General features: G+C 41.3%; 1 protein-coding gene across 5 annotated transcripts; it reads right to left on the bottom strand.

Annotated features, from left to right (window-relative positions):
• Positions 1–654: 654 nt before the first annotated feature.
• Positions 655–13,117, bottom strand: PLAU (plasminogen activator, urokinase). 5 transcript variants are annotated; one of them, XR_009819164.1, is made up of 13 exons: positions 12,943–13,021; positions 11,441–11,552; positions 10,264–10,315; positions 9,982–10,086; positions 9,321–9,486; positions 8,905–8,990; positions 8,619–8,808; positions 7,835–7,989; positions 6,748–6,888; positions 6,448–6,596; positions 5,538–5,693; positions 1,203–2,506; positions 655–1,121 (listed from the first exon to the last, which is right to left on the bottom strand). XR_009819164.1 is itself a non-coding variant. In XM_062000839.1 (12 exons), the coding sequence occupies exons 1-12, from the start codon at positions 12,945–12,947 to the stop codon at positions 2,501–2,503; spliced, it is 1,323 nt and encodes a 440-aa protein (XP_061856823.1). In that variant the 5' UTR covers positions 12,948–13,021; the 3' UTR covers positions 655–2,500. The 5 variants fall into 5 exon arrangements, 3 of the variants coding, with proteins under 3 accessions (XP_061856823.1, XP_061856824.1, XP_061856822.1); XR_009819163.1 differs by having other exon boundaries at positions 655–1,339; positions 2,043–2,506; XM_062000839.1 differs by having other exon boundaries at positions 655–2,506.
• Between the last annotated feature and the right edge of the window lie 2,915 nt (positions 13,118–16,032).

Below are 16,032 nucleotides of genomic sequence, written 5' to 3'. Positions count from 1 at the left end.
ATTTGGTTATTCTTCTGTGTCTTTCCTAGCCTGTTCATTTCTGAAAACTCTGATTTGGTAAGCTCACTCTGAATTCTGCTTGGATGCTGGGGTGCTTGCTGTGCTTCTCAGTGTCCTACCAGACAGATGCAGCCTAAATCTGGGCAAATCAGCTAGGTGGCTGTAGCTATAGGACACAGCAATTGAGCAAGCTGCTCATGTGGATCTGCATATATTTTCATGCTTGACTTGTGGGTTTACATCTCATTTTACTGTTCATGCAGTACATAGCACTTACTCCATACATTTCTTGTATTTTCATTTTTAGAGTTCCACTGCCTTTGCTTGTCAAAAAGTTAAACAGCACAACACAAATACTGCTTAGATTACCCCTTTGTGTAATCATGTGGGATATGATGGATTGGAAAGGGTATGGCAGACCAAGTTGGAACCCAGATTTGATCTTTAATGAACGCTCATTGTTTCAAGTATGTCACTTAATTTTTTTTTTTTACTTTGTCTTGAGATAAAGATATCTGAAGCTTCAGATTATAAGCTTAATGAATGTAGGAAGGTTTGATTCTATTTTCAGGGATAAGCTCTGTTTTTATTTGCCCAAGCAAGAGTCAGAGGTGAGGCAAAAGCTTTCTGACCAAATAAACATATTGCTCTTGTTTAGTTCAGGTTTCAACATGCACGAACAAAATCGTCCCACACATACAATTCCACTGGAAGTGGTGTAACATATGCAACAAATAGGTGACTACATATCATGTTTCACCATAACTTAGTTTATTTAAAGCAGATTTTATTTTTAAGGGCTTTGAGTCACATTTCAATTTCATGTCTGTGAAGAAAGCTTCAGCCATATGGGGTAAAGTGGTCTATCCATTCAGGATGTATCACTTCCGATTAAGAGCTGACAGGTTAAACAATCTTCCTCTCCTCTGGACACATCAGATTCTGCTTTATCTTTATTACTTAATGTATTTATTCTGTGGAAGTATCGAAGATAAGTAGAGACTGGAGTTCCTCTTAGTTCTGAGAGTATGATCTCTTCTCTTTAGCTGTTGATCACCTTGCAGGTGTTTTTAAATGCTTATTGGACTCCCATTCCACTCCTTTCTGTTGCCTGCCACATACTTGAAACCAAGGACAGATGTGCTTAAGTAATAGCAGATTTATGAGATCAACATTTGTCTTGCACGTATGTTAGTACCTACCAGATATCGAATATTCTCTCTCTAGTATTTATCTTTCAATTCTGCAGTTGTTTTTTGTCAAGCTCTGTGCCCAGTTCTCAAGGCTTTTTCTCTCCAACCTCGCAGCACCACAACCTGGGTCATCCTCTGCTCACTCTCTGTAAGGAGGGAAAGAAAATGTTTCCTCTGGTTCTGTTGCAGGAAGAGGAAGTTTTGCAAAAACAGTGCTCTCACCTTCTGCCATTCTTTCTCCCAGGCTCTGATAATGAGCCAGCCAGATGATATTGTAGTTGTGGGGGAAAAGTCATGCAGAGCACGTTGAAAGAGGGTATATGAAGTATTATAGCAGCCAAAGCAGAGACATATGTACACTATAAGTTTGTTTAAAGATTTCATTTTTGTTGGGGCAGTTGATGAAACATAACTGAAGAATACATAAGACTGCACACTTAAAACAGCACCTGAATTTCCTCTGCTCTCAAGACTCTCTCTTGATTCATACTTTCTCCAGAGCTTTCAGTTTTCAAGATGAGATCTCAATGCAAATTTTGTTTATTGCTCTTTTTTCATTCTCATTTGTATTTATAACAACGGGAATAAGCTGCAATTTAAATTGCATTTGCTTTATTTGTAGAAAAAGGCCGTAGAAGTTGATGACAAATGTGCTGTTCATTACAACGATAATAACATTCCATAGCCCTGAGGGCGTTTGTATTCTGTCCCTGTCAGAAATCTATTGACTTTACTACTTTGATGAATGTTTAAATGAAATAAATGCTGAAGGGAAAAGGCTATAGCATCCCAAAAGAAATGATTCAAACATAGTATATTATTGTCTAGAACTGTATTGATGTTGCTTACTTTATGTGCAAAATGTTGTCTGCCGAGACTAATCAGGCTGTCCTGGTAGTTACTGTCCAGAAAAGCAGTGAAGAGGTGCTTTCTTCTCTTCTTGCAGAGTTTCCCGTCTCACAGTCTCTCACTGGAGATCTTCAATTCATTTTCTAGAAAGAATGCAACTCCCTGTGCAAATTTTAACCAGCAGTCCACAAACAGCATGCTTTTGCCAAATCACTCTGCCACATGCAGTGGGAATCTCTGCTAATAAATTTCTGTTTGCAGATCACAACCACAAATTGCATTGCCAAACAGTTGACAATCCAGTATAGTTGGTGATCATTTTTTGTTTAAGTGGTGCTTGCTGTTCCTGTACAAGACTGGGATGTCGATGGGTTACTCACAGCACATTCACACGGTTGGCAGTTCTCCTTCCTCCTGACAAATCATACCTGGGCAGATCTGTGGGAGAAGGGAAGCAGTCACACCTGTTTAATAAAAGAGAAATTGAAGTATAAAGACATGTAATTTAATGATAACAGAGCTGGAAGTAGTCCAAATGTTACATGCTTCAGTCTTGAATCTAAAGACAAGACTTCATTAAAATTCTTATTCCTATCATTCCCTCACCAATGTATAAGACTTGTGTTCCCAGACTACAATAAGCTACAAGATGTAGCATGCTTCTCAGAAATATCAGTGTGCTTTTTGGAAAGAGGCAATTTAGTTTATGCATTTTCCCTTGGTTTTCTTAAAGGATTGCTATAGTTGAAATCATACCTGAGCAACTCTGAATTCACAACTATCTTGCTAGGAAGGCATCAATCAGCCTAACAATGGTTTGAATTTATCTAGTTCATCTCTATTTGATTTAGAAAGAAATAGAAGGAAAAAAGAAGTGTTTATCTCTTTGGAAGTTGTTCACATTCTTAGTGTATATCTAAACATAAAGCATTTGACCAAAATGTTATTATGAGTAGTTTTTAAAGAATGCCAGTTTTGCTCATTTGTAGTCAGTGCCCTGCTTGTAGGTCACAACAAATTTCTTGCTCAAGACTTTTCCAAACTATTTCTGAAGTCTGAACTCATTCATAATTGAGCAGCTGGTGACTGAGGCCAAAAGCTCTGCCTGAGAGCTCCAGAAGGAATGATTGCACATACACCTTTCATATTTTTTCTGAGTTCTTAAATTAGCTATAATGAGAAAGTAAATGTTCACATGGCCTTATCTACAAAAATCAGTTACATTTTGCTAGCAACCCTTTAATTTGATGCCAAATCCTGCATTTGTGAGAGGAGATGAATAACAAAACATTTGGGTACTACCTTTTTTTTTTTTTAAAGTAGGGCAAAAAAATGGCAAGTGTAATTGCTAGTCTGAGATCTTTTAAGCAGTAACTATTGGAGACTCTCTGGCTTAATGTGTTATTCAGTTAGGATGCTAACTTCAGAAATTAGTTCAGAAAACTGCTGCTAATTAGTTCCATGATGGCCATTTCGGTGTAGGGAGTCATTTAATGAATGGCAGGATACTGTTATGACACCTGCAAGCCTTTTACTTTCACAAGCATCACACCAATATATGGTATCCTGATGCTGTGATACAAACTCTTCTCCATAAATTTGCCATAAACTCTGTTAAGAGCAGTATCTCCAGTCTGTCTCCTCTTCATAGTTTCCTTAAAAGGAACAAAATCAAAGTAGACAGTGCATGCTAGGATCTTACTGTGCTGCCTTAACTGACCAGAAGAAAAGACCTTGAGAGTGTTTTCTGCCCAAACAAAAGAACATACCTTCAGCAAAGATTTACTTTGAGCTTAATTGTGACACTTTGTTCAGAATTAGAAATGCAGTTGGCTTCAGGTATTTCTTAGCACTCTCTACTTGAATTTTGTTCTAGCTAAACTTCTTTCTTGAAGAAGAAAATAAATTGAAATCGTGCTGTTCAGATATAATTTCAACTACCTAAGATTTTGCTTAGCAAAACTTGAACTGCAAATGCTCTTTTGAGTGTCTTCAAAGAGATACTGAGGAAAACTGAAACTATTACTTTCCTTGTAGCACCTTTCTATGATATTGCAGCGTTGCTTTCTTCCAGAGGCAGTAGCATTTTGGTTAAGTTAATGAGTGAACTACTGAAATGAATCTCTCACTTCCCCATTGTGTGTTTTCCCCCAGCAATGATTCAGGTATTATTGGGAAGCAGTTCTGGAGGATGAGAACTGTATTCCCTTAGGGTGAAACCCAAACTTGATGGCAGTGCAGAGGCACATGCAGCATAGATATTGGATCCTCAGCACTGCTGTTCATCCTAAGCTCTGGGCCATGCTTGTGGACACAGTTTTCTAGCACCCTAGTGCAGAGTAGAGTCATTCATTTCTGATACAAAATGCTTTAATAAAGTTCAAACATTTCTATTTTAAGCAAGGGATTATACAGTTCAGATTGGAACTTTGTAATTTATTTCAAATCCTACTCTTTCCCTTTCCAGAGAGGAGGAGCAGACACATAAAGAGAACAGGTTCTTTTAATGATATTTTAACATCCATAATACAAACAATAAGTTAAACATAGTAAAAATAATTAAATAAAACTTGAGGTTCCAGCCCTCATACAAATAATTCAAATCTTTAAAACAAAGACAAGTTTAAAAACAAAACCAGCATAAGTAGTTTCCATATAATATCAGTTAAATGAATGGAAATGAAGTTCTGACTGTTGACATCTGCATCATTCAATGGGTACTGAGCCCCTAAATCCTCTCCTGGGTGGAGAGCTACATGTAGTGAGGTTGCATAATCAGACTTTTCAGGGCATCCAGCCACTTTCAGATGTGACCAGAAAGTCAAGTTTCCAATTTACCTTCTCACAGCACAGTACTTAAGTGGAATACATTTAGTATTTGTAACGCTGACACAATTTCACTGTATGTTGGGTCTATAGCACTGAACCCTGTGCACCAAGTGTTGCCTCAGCCTAAGCAGACTTTGGTCCTTCTTCACATGTCACTGATAATGGTGATGCTGTTTCTTTCACTTTCTGGCCACTCTCTCAGTACTGGAATTAACAGATTAGGTTTCTAAGACTTGAGTCTTAGCATTGTTCAGTGTGGTGAGAAAATATTCAACTCGGGTCACTTATAAAATGAATACTTGAGATAAATAAGTTAAAGTTGTACCAACACTTCCAGACCAAATGCTGGTTCATAAATGAAGTGAACAGATAACTCAGTATACACAGTGTCTTGCATGGGAATGCTCATTTAAATGTTAAATATTTTAGCTTCCCATGGAGTGGTTTTCAGGTAACTCAGAGTAGTAAGATAATGTATCAACCATTTCTCTGCCTCACGAACACTGATGCGAGTGACAGACCACGCCAGCATTTAAAAGGAAAGCCTCTCATGACATTCAGGACCTGAGTGTCCTGCATCAGTATAGGCTTCATCGTGCTCATTTAAGTCCAGCTGTAGAAAAAAGATCACTTTGGTTCAGGAAGAAAACGACTCTTGGCAATTACCGCATTCATATTGGAGTCAATCCAGTTAAGGTATCGAGTAACTCTTGTGTAAACACCAGGCTTGTTTTCCTTTGCACAGCCGTCTCCCCAGCTGACAATTCCATAAAGTATCATCCTGCCATTGTGCTCACAGATCATGGGGCCACCAGAGTCTCCCTGAGAATGGAAAGAGAATAAGTTAGGCTGTTTTCTGTAAATGGAGCCTTTATAACAGGGTGCCTGTGATTGTTTGTCCAGAGTGAAACAAGCTAATAAATTTCTATGACCTAGTTTTGATTTAAGAACACTGCATAGATGGAACAGAAGGCTCAGCATCTGCTGCAACTTGAACGCAGTCTGTAGGGTAAAGTTCTCTAGTTCTCCCCTAATTGTGCACAGACAAAGTAGTTACCTTGCACACAACACTCCATCCTAGGCTTAGAATCACAGCTATTAGGCCAGTGATGCCAGGTCAAAGCCAACACACCCAGTTCTCCATCACAGAATCAATTGTCTCCATGCCCACAAGGTACTTCTAACACTTCGGGATAACACTTTCTCTTTTCAGTGGCTCATCTGGCCACTCTGTCCAGTAAGGGTCAGGGAAGTAAATCTACTTTTAAGGAGTCTATGGAGCAGCTCAGTGTGCCCCTGTAATTCACCTTTGATCTCTTTGGCAGGAACTATATTTAATGTTAAGAAAGTGCAAGTTAGGTCTGGAATAGCTGCTGTATTCCTCTGATGCATATCTACTAGTCATTGCTTGAATACATTGTAAATAAGGCCTTTAGAAATAACAATGGCTAAGACACTGCTCTTCTTGCACCTCCAAAGGAGAGTCTTGAAGGGGCATTACAAGATGATAGTGGCTGATCCATAGAGTGTACATGCATTTCAAAATTATTTAGAAGATAAACCAAACCAGTTTTACCTTGCATGCATCAGTCATCCATGTGGGATCTCCAGCACAGACCATGTTGTCAGTAACTCTGATACTGTCATAGTATTCATATTTGCACTTTGTCTGTGGTATTAAGTTCACAGTGGCTGACATCAGTCTTTGAGCGTAGAAGATGTCATCTGCAAACAGAAGAGTTTTTAACTATTTTCACCATCCAAGACAACACAAAAAGCACATGGAGAACACAGAATAATAGAAAGGATTTTTAAAAATCCGTTGTAGATGATGGTATAAAAACATCTAGTTCTATATTGTGGAAATAGAACTTACAAAAATCCTTTTTTCCATAGCCAGCTATCTCACATCGGGTATGGTCTTGTAAATAAAGGTTCTTCTCTGGCAAACACACTGTTCTGACATACTTGGATTCTACTGCACACTGTCCAGAAGCTGTTCTTATCCTCATCAGAGCTAAGGAGCAAGTCAGAGAAGATACAGTTAGATTTGTAAAGCAAGTTTTTCCCCTCAAGTTCTGTCATGAGGAGCATCAGGTACAGTTAATGGAGATAGTTGTAATTACATTTAGTTCTGGTTACCTATGACTCCTCCCACTGGTTTTGGAATAACACTGAGTCATTATTTAGTAACAGAAAATTAATTTCCCAGCACTGAAGCTGACTGATGTTCCAACTTGAACTTCCTGGAAGGACAGGGGCTGATAGCTCAAGGAAGGTTCTTCTGGAAGTGTATCTTCAGGTGTTTTAAAACCTCAGCTTCCTGACTGGCTCTAGAGGGTGGAACCTACTGCCCTGCTGAACAGGAGGCACTTTATACTCCTCATCAGAAGGGCTTCTGAAGCTATTCTTGGGGTCTTTCCATAGCAGCAGGAATTTGGAATGGGTGGTAGAGTTCTGTCAAGTGTGAGAGTGGCAATTCTGTTCTGGGCAAGTTGCAAAACCCATCTCTGACTTCTTTGGTTTAGGGACAGGCTTGTGAAAGCCAGTGAAATGTATGAAAGCCTGGATTAATCCAGGATGATCTCCAGCTAATGTGGTACCTGCTATGGTAATGCCCCTACTACATGAAACCTACTGTGCATGTAGTTTTTCATCATTTGCTATACATACACCTCTGTAGATGATAAGATGAGAGAAATGAGATGCTGCCATCGATGCTTACGGAAAAGCGGTGCCTCGCACAGGTCCAGAGACAAGACAGGCTTATACTTGACTGTGCCACAACCCAAATTTAGACAAGTGGGAAAACCTTGCTCAGCATAGGCTTAATAATCAGAAACACTTAGTTCCTGCCCCACTTCATGTCATCTCTGGTTTTGGTTTTAGAAGAGATGTGCCACAATTACATGGCCTTCAGCTATTCTCAGTGTTTTACAGGCTCACGTTAAGACGATTCTTACCAATGTCATTCTCATTGCCACCAGTGTCATCTGTAAAGTCAGGGTGAGAGATGATGTCATCCACCATGAATACTTGTTCCTTACTGTCAGTAACATTCAGCACGGACTTTCCAAGGAAGACTTTGTAGATGGATTTGTTTTGTGGTTTCTTTGGCCTGAGTGAGAGTAAAGAGATTCCTGAAAACTACTGATTCCTGAGGCTAAGGTCAGCTGTTTAGATGCAGTCCCAGTTCTGTTATGTGTTTACTTTAATGCTGACAAAGTACAAAGACTGGTCAGCTTTGAAATTTGATCCAATGTTCTAAAGGAAGAACCTTGATTTTCCATGTGAAGGGATTAAGATAGATGTTCAGGCATTTTGAAGTGCACACCTAGCTAGCTGCTACTAATACCAGACACTAGTGAGGAGAATCCTCTGCAGGGTATCAGAAGGATCAGCTTTCCATAGGAAAAACAACAGAAAACCACCCATAAATTTATTGCTCCACAGCTCATCACCTTTCGGTATAAAGTTTCGGTAAGAACTAAATTAAAATGAAGCTCTGGGTCAAATTTAAGCTAAAATGGCTTAAGTGGTGTAATCCACCAAAATGTTCATGTCTTGCTAACTCATGCTGCTAGACTTGGACTCCCAGAGGCTTAATATTTACATCTGCTCTTCTTGTTCTGCTCAAAGGAACATTCTTACTCTAGCACATTTAGAAGACTCACTCAGTGAGCATCACACCAAGAAACCTGTTGAAGAAAGGTGCCAAACAAGAAGGATGCAGGACTGTGAACTTACGGGTTATGAAAACAGTGTGCTGCTGTAAGCACCCAGCAAGGGTCGATGAGGCTGCCACCACACAGAAACTGGTCAACACCCCTTATGTTTTGGAAGATGCCAGCTACCCAAGGCTGAGACTCAACCTCTGCTTGGCTTCCACCAACGATCTTGAAGTACTTGCTGATGCTCCTTTGACCACATGCACGCCCTGCAAAAGGAGAAGTTTTGTTCAGATGTTCTTGCAACTAAGCACCAACCTTGTGCTATTAAGAAAGACAGTTGTCTTGAAACTGATGTTACTTACCACACTTCTCTATGTTGCAGGGTGTTTCTTGAATGGAGAATCCCCTTTTGGTATAGCACCAGGGCCTGTTCCTTCCATTTGGATTTCTATAAAAGAAATGTTCTTGTCATAAAAATAGTTTAAAAAAAAGATAGCATCTTAGAATTCTAACTGTCCTGAAAAGGCCAGAAGTGTCTTGTTGCAAGACATGACAGAAAATAGTTAAACCTGATTATTACTGCTGTATACTGAGAATTTTGCAGTACCTTCTGACCACCTTCAGTAGTCAGAACTCTAGACACTTCCAAGAGTTCTATTCAAGATACTTTTAGTCCAAATTCACCTCCATGACATTTGGTTGTTTGGTTTTTTTAATATGTATCCTGACCTGAGGCTGTGACAGTAGAAGTCACCCCAGGAAGAGTGGTGCTTCTTACCTGCAGTAGCTGTGTTTGCCCAGCCCGAGCTGCAGAGCATTCTTCAAGTGGGCATGGTACTGACTCCTCCTGACTACCGAGGGGAGATCCCATGGCAGACAGTCCTCTTCTGTTGCCATTCCTCTGTAGTCCTCACCATTCTCAGTATAGCATTTGCTGTCAGTGTCTGCAAAGAGAAATATTTCCTTAACAGCTTTTCTTGTTTATAAGTCTGAGACAAAAATAATCTGTATGTATCTTTCTAACAATAAAAACGTTCCTGCATTACACTTGAGAGCAGATGATGCAGATTCTGGGCTGATTAGATATTCTCATTAAATTTGCTCTGTACAAGTTTTGATTGTTTCTTGAATAGTTTCACTATACTTCACAATGTAATCACTTCTGCTTCTGAACACTTCCAAGCAAGTTCACTTTTGTGAGTAAAACATTTGTGAGGTAGGCAACATTAGTGGGGAGGCAGGGACAAAAATACCTAAAGATCCTCATTTTGTGCCAATATAGTTGTTTCTCCTCACCTAGTCTCTTAGCATAAAGTGATAAAGGATATACAGTCATGTGTTTATGGATAGTACCTTCACTTGGCATTTCCTTGTCATGATTTGCTTCTATTTTGAGATCTTTTCACTCATTTTAGCATTACAGACGATAGATACTCTACCTAGTTCACAGTGAATCCCAGTGTGTCCTTCTGGGCATACGCAACGACTAATTCCACTAAAGAAGTAATAGGCAATGCAGGTTCCTCCATTCAAACAATGGCAGTCTGCAAGTAAGAAGCAACACTAATTAGAGGCAAAACATTTGCATGATGAAGTTAAATGTAGTTGCAGATTAAATTTTAGGAGTTTAAATATCATTATGAGTCTTCCTTCTCATATGAAAATGTAATCACAAGGTAACAAGTTCTTTTTAGGTTCAAGTAGAACAAGGAGATACTTACCTTTGTGACCTGATCTGTGTTTATAGGGCAGCTTGTAGTGCTTGCTGAAAGCCTGGGGGAAAAGAAAAAAAGAAGTTTAAGGAAACAGGGTTTTAATGTGGTTTGGTTGTCTTTGATGGGCCCAAGCTCTGTTCCCTACTGCATACCTTCAACAGTCCAGTGTTTTGCATGTGGTGACCAGCTGAACCTGCTCTACAGAATCTCTATTTGAATGAGAAGTGCAACTGGACTTGAGCAAAGCAGAACAGGGAAGAAAAAAGTATGCATCACAAAAAAGAACCCCTCAGAAAAACCCCATCAAGTTGCTCCCCTGCATCAGGTCAACGCTGCAGTTATTTCTGCTATACAGACCTAAGCAGCTCAATGATCAGTGTCCCTAAAACAGGGAAGGGAAATTTCCCTCTCCATCTCTCAGCCACCAAGCAGCGCAGCAGAGATGCAACATTGTCCATCTGCCTCTGTCATTTGAGTGACCTTGGCACTTCATGTTTGTGCCATGGAATAAAAGCCAGTGGACTTATGCAACAACAAATTCTCGCCCTGTACTTCAGGTCCTGCCTCTGCTTTGCAGGCTGGATTTCTTCCTCTATGGAATTAAGTAAGATTATGCTTTTAGTATGCTTTTCCCAGAGGTGAAAAGATAGGCTTGCCTGAGCTAAAACAAGTAATGGTAACAATATAGATCCATAATGCTGATGAATGGCTCTGCTGATCAATATCAACTCTCATACAAACTTATCATAAAAAATATTCCAAATCCTATCTGTTGCTCCTTTTCTAGCATCACACTTTCAAGCAGGGGAAGTGGAAATGTAGTTAAGGCCCAATATCAATCTCTATGAAACACCAATGAGCTCTTGATCCCCAGTGTTCAGGTCTAAATTTCATGAAGAGGAAAACAGAAAAGGTAGATTTTTTTGGTTATTGCATGTTGTCTGCACTAGTTGAATGTTAGCAAACATCTTGGGGTGGAAAAAAAGAAGAAAAAACAAAGGGTTCAAAACTATGTTTCATGGAGGCATATATGCAGCAGCTGTATATGTACATGCAAAAGCAGCAGAAAGGAGAATTCAAGTCAAAAGCCCGCTACACTGTCCAAAGCAGAAGTACAATCGGAACCAGAAGTGGTTCCAAGTGAAACACCCCCCCCCCCACCACTATTGATTTCAAAACTTACAGAATCTAGTCCTGTGACAAGTGTGCCCAGGATTACTGTGAGGAAGATGAGTAACTTCATGTTCTTAGTTAACTTCTCACTTTGTTCCTCTTCTATCCGTATTGTTTTGACTCTGAAAATAGAAGAGGAACTTAATTTCTTGTCTTCAGTTGGTTTCAGGGGTCACAGCGCGATTGACAGAAGAATTAAGCGTTGGCTGACTGTGGAGTATCTGTTGTTGATCTCCACATATGAAATTAGAAACTACTGTTTGAAGCTTTTTTTTTTTTTTTACATTTAGCCATACAACCAGATACATTTTTTGTTGTTAGATTTGAAATGAAGGAGAAAAATTCATACTCTGTTTCTGCTATGTGGGCTACCACAGAAACTGGCAGATGTATTTGGTCGCTGTCCAGCTGTTTGTGCCTATTTAACTGATGATTACTAGCTTGCAACAAGAGCACTGCCCATCCACATTTAGGATATTAAATGGAAAGTTCCTTTTTTCATTGCCTCTATAGTTACTGACTGCATCTTATTGCTGCTAGGCGCTTACAAAGCCTGGCCACCTCACCAGGTGCCTCTGACCACCGCAAAGCCCTGGAAGTCTGGTCTTGACATTACCTGACTTATTTACAGTATTAGAGAAGCTTAGATATATTGTCTGGATTTCTTACATGGTGCTGGGTCTTGTAGCTGAGCACATTTGGCCATTTTCCCCAGAGTGTTAAAAACTTTGCTTGTAAACCAACAAGGGAGGAGAGCTCTAAAGCACCAATATGTCTTTTAAAAAATCTGTAATGTTTTTAGTTTAACAGAATCCTTTAATTGCAATGCAAGACATGGGATTATTGTTTTTAAAGTTCTACATAACTTGATTTTTGAAAGACACTTGGGAATCTCAGTCCTAGTTGCATCAGGAAGCAATGCAGTGCAGCAGGAGAGGGTGTGCAGAACTGAGCTGGTGCTGAAGAGCTGCTCTATGCTACCTGCTTCAGAGGTTTCCACACTGGGTTAATTCTAGTTGGGTCTTGCAGACTGCCTGCCTGCTGATGTTTGGCATGCATCTGCCAGTTGGTTTTGTACTCAGAAAAAAATACAGTGCAAATACTCTAAAGACAGCTGGTGGTGTGAACAAAAACATGAGGAACAGAGAAGATGACTAGATTCATCTGAAAAAAGCTGACATGATCCAAACCAGAATGCTAATGTAGCTGCACCCTTTGCTTGTAAGCAGGTTTCGTAATGCAAGAAAGCCAATCATGCCTCAGGTACTTGGACACACACGCTTTTCAGATGCAGCTGTGATTTCTGCAGATATCTTTTCCTTTAAACATTATTCCTTTTAGGATCACTATTTCTAGCATTTTGGCAGCTGTGCAAGAAATTTGCCAGTCGTTACCATAATTAGTCTCCCAGGCCCAGCCTCCGCATCACAAATCACAGCCCTGCCGATTTCTTGTGAAAAGGATGCCACCCCGCAGCCCGCAGAACAGCCCTTCCCACGGCCGCCGAAGTACCGCATCGCGCCGGCTCCCGGGGCTTTTCGTTTCGGGATCGAGCACGGCGTTCCGCCGGACTTATTGCTGCGGTGGCATCGTCGCCCGTCGGTCGCGATTGGGTGTTAAAGGCACGGCACTTACCGTCGCGGGAGCCCCGGGGAGCGGCGCGGTGGCCGTGGCAGGCGATGGCTGTCGGTGTCTGAGTCGGGGCCGGCCGGGCGGGCGCTGCTATAAAGGCTGAGCGGGGGCGGTGCCGCCGCCGCCGCCGCCGCCCCGGGGCCGCCCCGCGCCCGCCCCGCCGGGACCTGCGGCGCTTACCTCGCTGCGAACCGAAGCTGCTGCAGTGACTCAAGGGGAAATCTTAAATGATGCTTTTTTCATTCTTCTCTAGTTTCGGGCGGTGGGGGGAGCATGGTCACGACAGCGAAGTACTTTGTTGGCAGTTGGACGTTTGTGCGGGGCCGCTCCGCGCCCCCGCGGCTGTCAGCAATTTCTTAGAGCCGTTTAAAAAGAGAAATGTGAGCGATGGCGGTGAGAAGAATGTGTTGAAACATGCCTAGGGATGTGAAGAGGCATATTGTATTTTATGCATGCGGCGCTACCCATAATGAGAGAAGCACATATAGTTTATTAATTAGTAGAGGATTACATGGGTTCAGGTGTGGATTAAGCACAGCCCACTGGGAGGGGGTATTGGGCCAGAATCTGTGCTTGAGGCTTTGAATGAGTTTTCGGAGAGCTACCTCTAGCTGAAACACAGGACATTTGAGGTGAGCAGGGTGTACTTCTCATGATGTATGGAATCTATTAGGACACAGGTCCCACAGCAGAGGCTAAACTCATGTCCTCCAAAGCTACTTACAGGTGCCTTACCCCTGAGCAGCCTTCTGTTCCCAAGAATTTGGGGGTGATTCTCTCATAATTTCTGCCTTCTGAAGAAATATTCAAAGGGGGATCATTTCATAAGATGTGGATAGTGACGTGAATAGACAGATTCCTAAGAATGCAGGCCTAGCAAAATGGATAGTCTCCTAACCCAGCCAAACGTGATTGTTCATGTTATGGTGTAAGATTGCAGCAATGCAGTGAATAACATCAAACCAGTACATGGTGTTTGTGGGTAAATTCATAGGTTTGAGCTTCAGGTAGTGCAGGTGACTAAGCTGAGGCAGATCTCCATAGCCTGTGTAGCTGACAAAGAGCAGTTTCTTCAGAGGCAGGTCAGGCAGGAGTTGACCTCAATTCCCCTTAAGAGGAGTGTTTTAATAGCTGGACAGTTCAGAGCTCAAGGAGACCACCCTGCTATGTTTGACATCTAACTTCACTGACACGAGTATGGCTTAGCTTTCATCTTCTCTCCCCACCTTCTGTTTGTATCAAGTCTGTGGTATAACCAAACGTTTTTAGGGGTACTCTCTGCTAACATTTTCAATCCTTTTCTGTGTAGATGTTCAGGCTCACATGGGAACTCTCCTCGTATGTCTGCTGAGAGCACGCGGAATCCACTTGACTGAGCGGCAGGACCTGAGTCAAGAGAAACAGCTGAAGCTGGAAGTCCAGAAGTCAACACAGGTAAGGAAAAAAATCATTCTGAATTTCAGGAGAGACTTTTTTTCTCACTTTGATGACTGAATGTATCAACAACACAAGGAATTAGACCTTCTAAGAAACAGAGCAGAAAATGATGTAGAATCCCCCTGACAGTCTCTTTACTTTAGAGGAATGGCTGTGGAGCAAACTTATCCTAGGGAATAAATTCCCAGGGATGAAAGTGATCCGGATTTTAAAAGCAGTCTGAAACATTTGCTCACCTAATGAAGTTTAGTTCACCAACTGGAGATGTAATAAATGAAGAAATGGATCATCAAAGAGAGCAGGGAAGGGAAAAGGTGCCAGGAAGAGCAGAGTGCCTCAGGGCTGGATAGCTCCTCTCCTTCCTCTTTGCCACTTCCAAGGAAGAGGTGCTGGGCCCTGTTGGCTTCCTCAAACTCACTTTTGGGAAAAAGAGTCAACCCTAGAGCATCTGAGTTTCCTCTCTCACATTTGTTGTAGAAGGGTAAGCAATGATCTTCTCCTGAACCTTCGACCAAGATGTGCTTTCCTCCTAAAACCTGAAGGTGCATATTTGTTTCCTGTGTCCAAAGAGCTCAAAACTTTTATTGTCTTCACTCTGGCACAAGATACGGCAAGACTTAAAACTCTCTTTTTCTACTGTTTGCCATATACTTAGGTTTTACTGAAACACTGTATTACTTTATTCTCAGTGATAAAATAGATCAAAAAGGCCACCATGAGAAGTGATCCATGCTGTGGTGGTTTGTTTCAGTCAGACTGGCAACAGTTACTGTTCAGAAATGTTGATATGTTTGCAGTACAGCTTTAGTGCCATCAAGCTCTTTTGGTGTGAGTGTTTGCACCTAGATAGGTGAATGTATTGTTGTTGAATGACTGAACAGAAACTATGGTTTAGCAGAGAGCTGTCCAAGCTAGCTGCAAATGAGTTTGCTTTGGTATTGCAAGCAATCCCACAGTAAACAAGGCTGCATGATCTCTATGAGCATTAAGTGGCTCTTAGGGAAGCAGAAATGGATGAGATTCAGTGCTTGAGTTCACTGAGCTGGCTGATAGCTGGCACTACAAGATCTGAAGGGAGGTTTCAGGTGAAATAAACCCTTAGACCCTTGTTATGTGCCCTTGGAAAATATGTAGCTTGACAGTCCTGGTGAGACCTCCATCTGACCTCAAAGCTGGACGTGACTGCACAGGTAGGAAATCCACAGACCCAGGGAGTGGGAGGGGTGAAACAGGACCAGTTCTGCTATCAAGGGACTTTTGGTAGCTTCAGGGTCAAGATTTGTTCATTACTGCATGTCTCAGAATTTTAGAAGGGCCCTGTTACAAGCCATGTTATCCCTCCAGAATAAGATGATGGGACAGAGGAGAAGAAAGTCTCTAACTCAGAGTTGTTTGGGAAGAGCAGTAGACAAAATGGAATGCCTGCTGAAAGACTCTCAATGGAACTTGTTTGCCCTGTAGATGCTGGTTAATGACAAGCCATGGGGCTTAAGAGAGGAACTCTTGTACAGATACAACTGAGACTTTATGTTG

This window comes from Colius striatus, chromosome 8 (genome assembly GCF_028858725.1).
Source record: "Colius striatus isolate bColStr4 chromosome 8, bColStr4.1.hap1, whole genome shotgun sequence".
In the NCBI taxonomy this organism is placed as follows: Eukaryota; Metazoa; Chordata; class Aves; order Coliiformes; family Coliidae; genus Colius; species Colius striatus.
Note: the sequence above shows the minus strand (reverse complement) of the source record. Positions and strands in the feature narration are given on the sequence as shown.

Coding starts and splice junctions, on each gene's coding strand:
- PLAU (XM_062000838.1), bottom strand. Junction 8,991..9,320: donor GGCAAACACAGCTACTGCAG/GTAAGAAGCACC, acceptor TTTCTTTTATAG/AAATCCAAATGGAAGGAACA. Junction 6,597..6,747: donor CTATGGAAAAAAGGATTTTT/GTAAGTTCTATT, acceptor TTCTGTTTGCAG/ATGACATCTTCTACGCTCAA.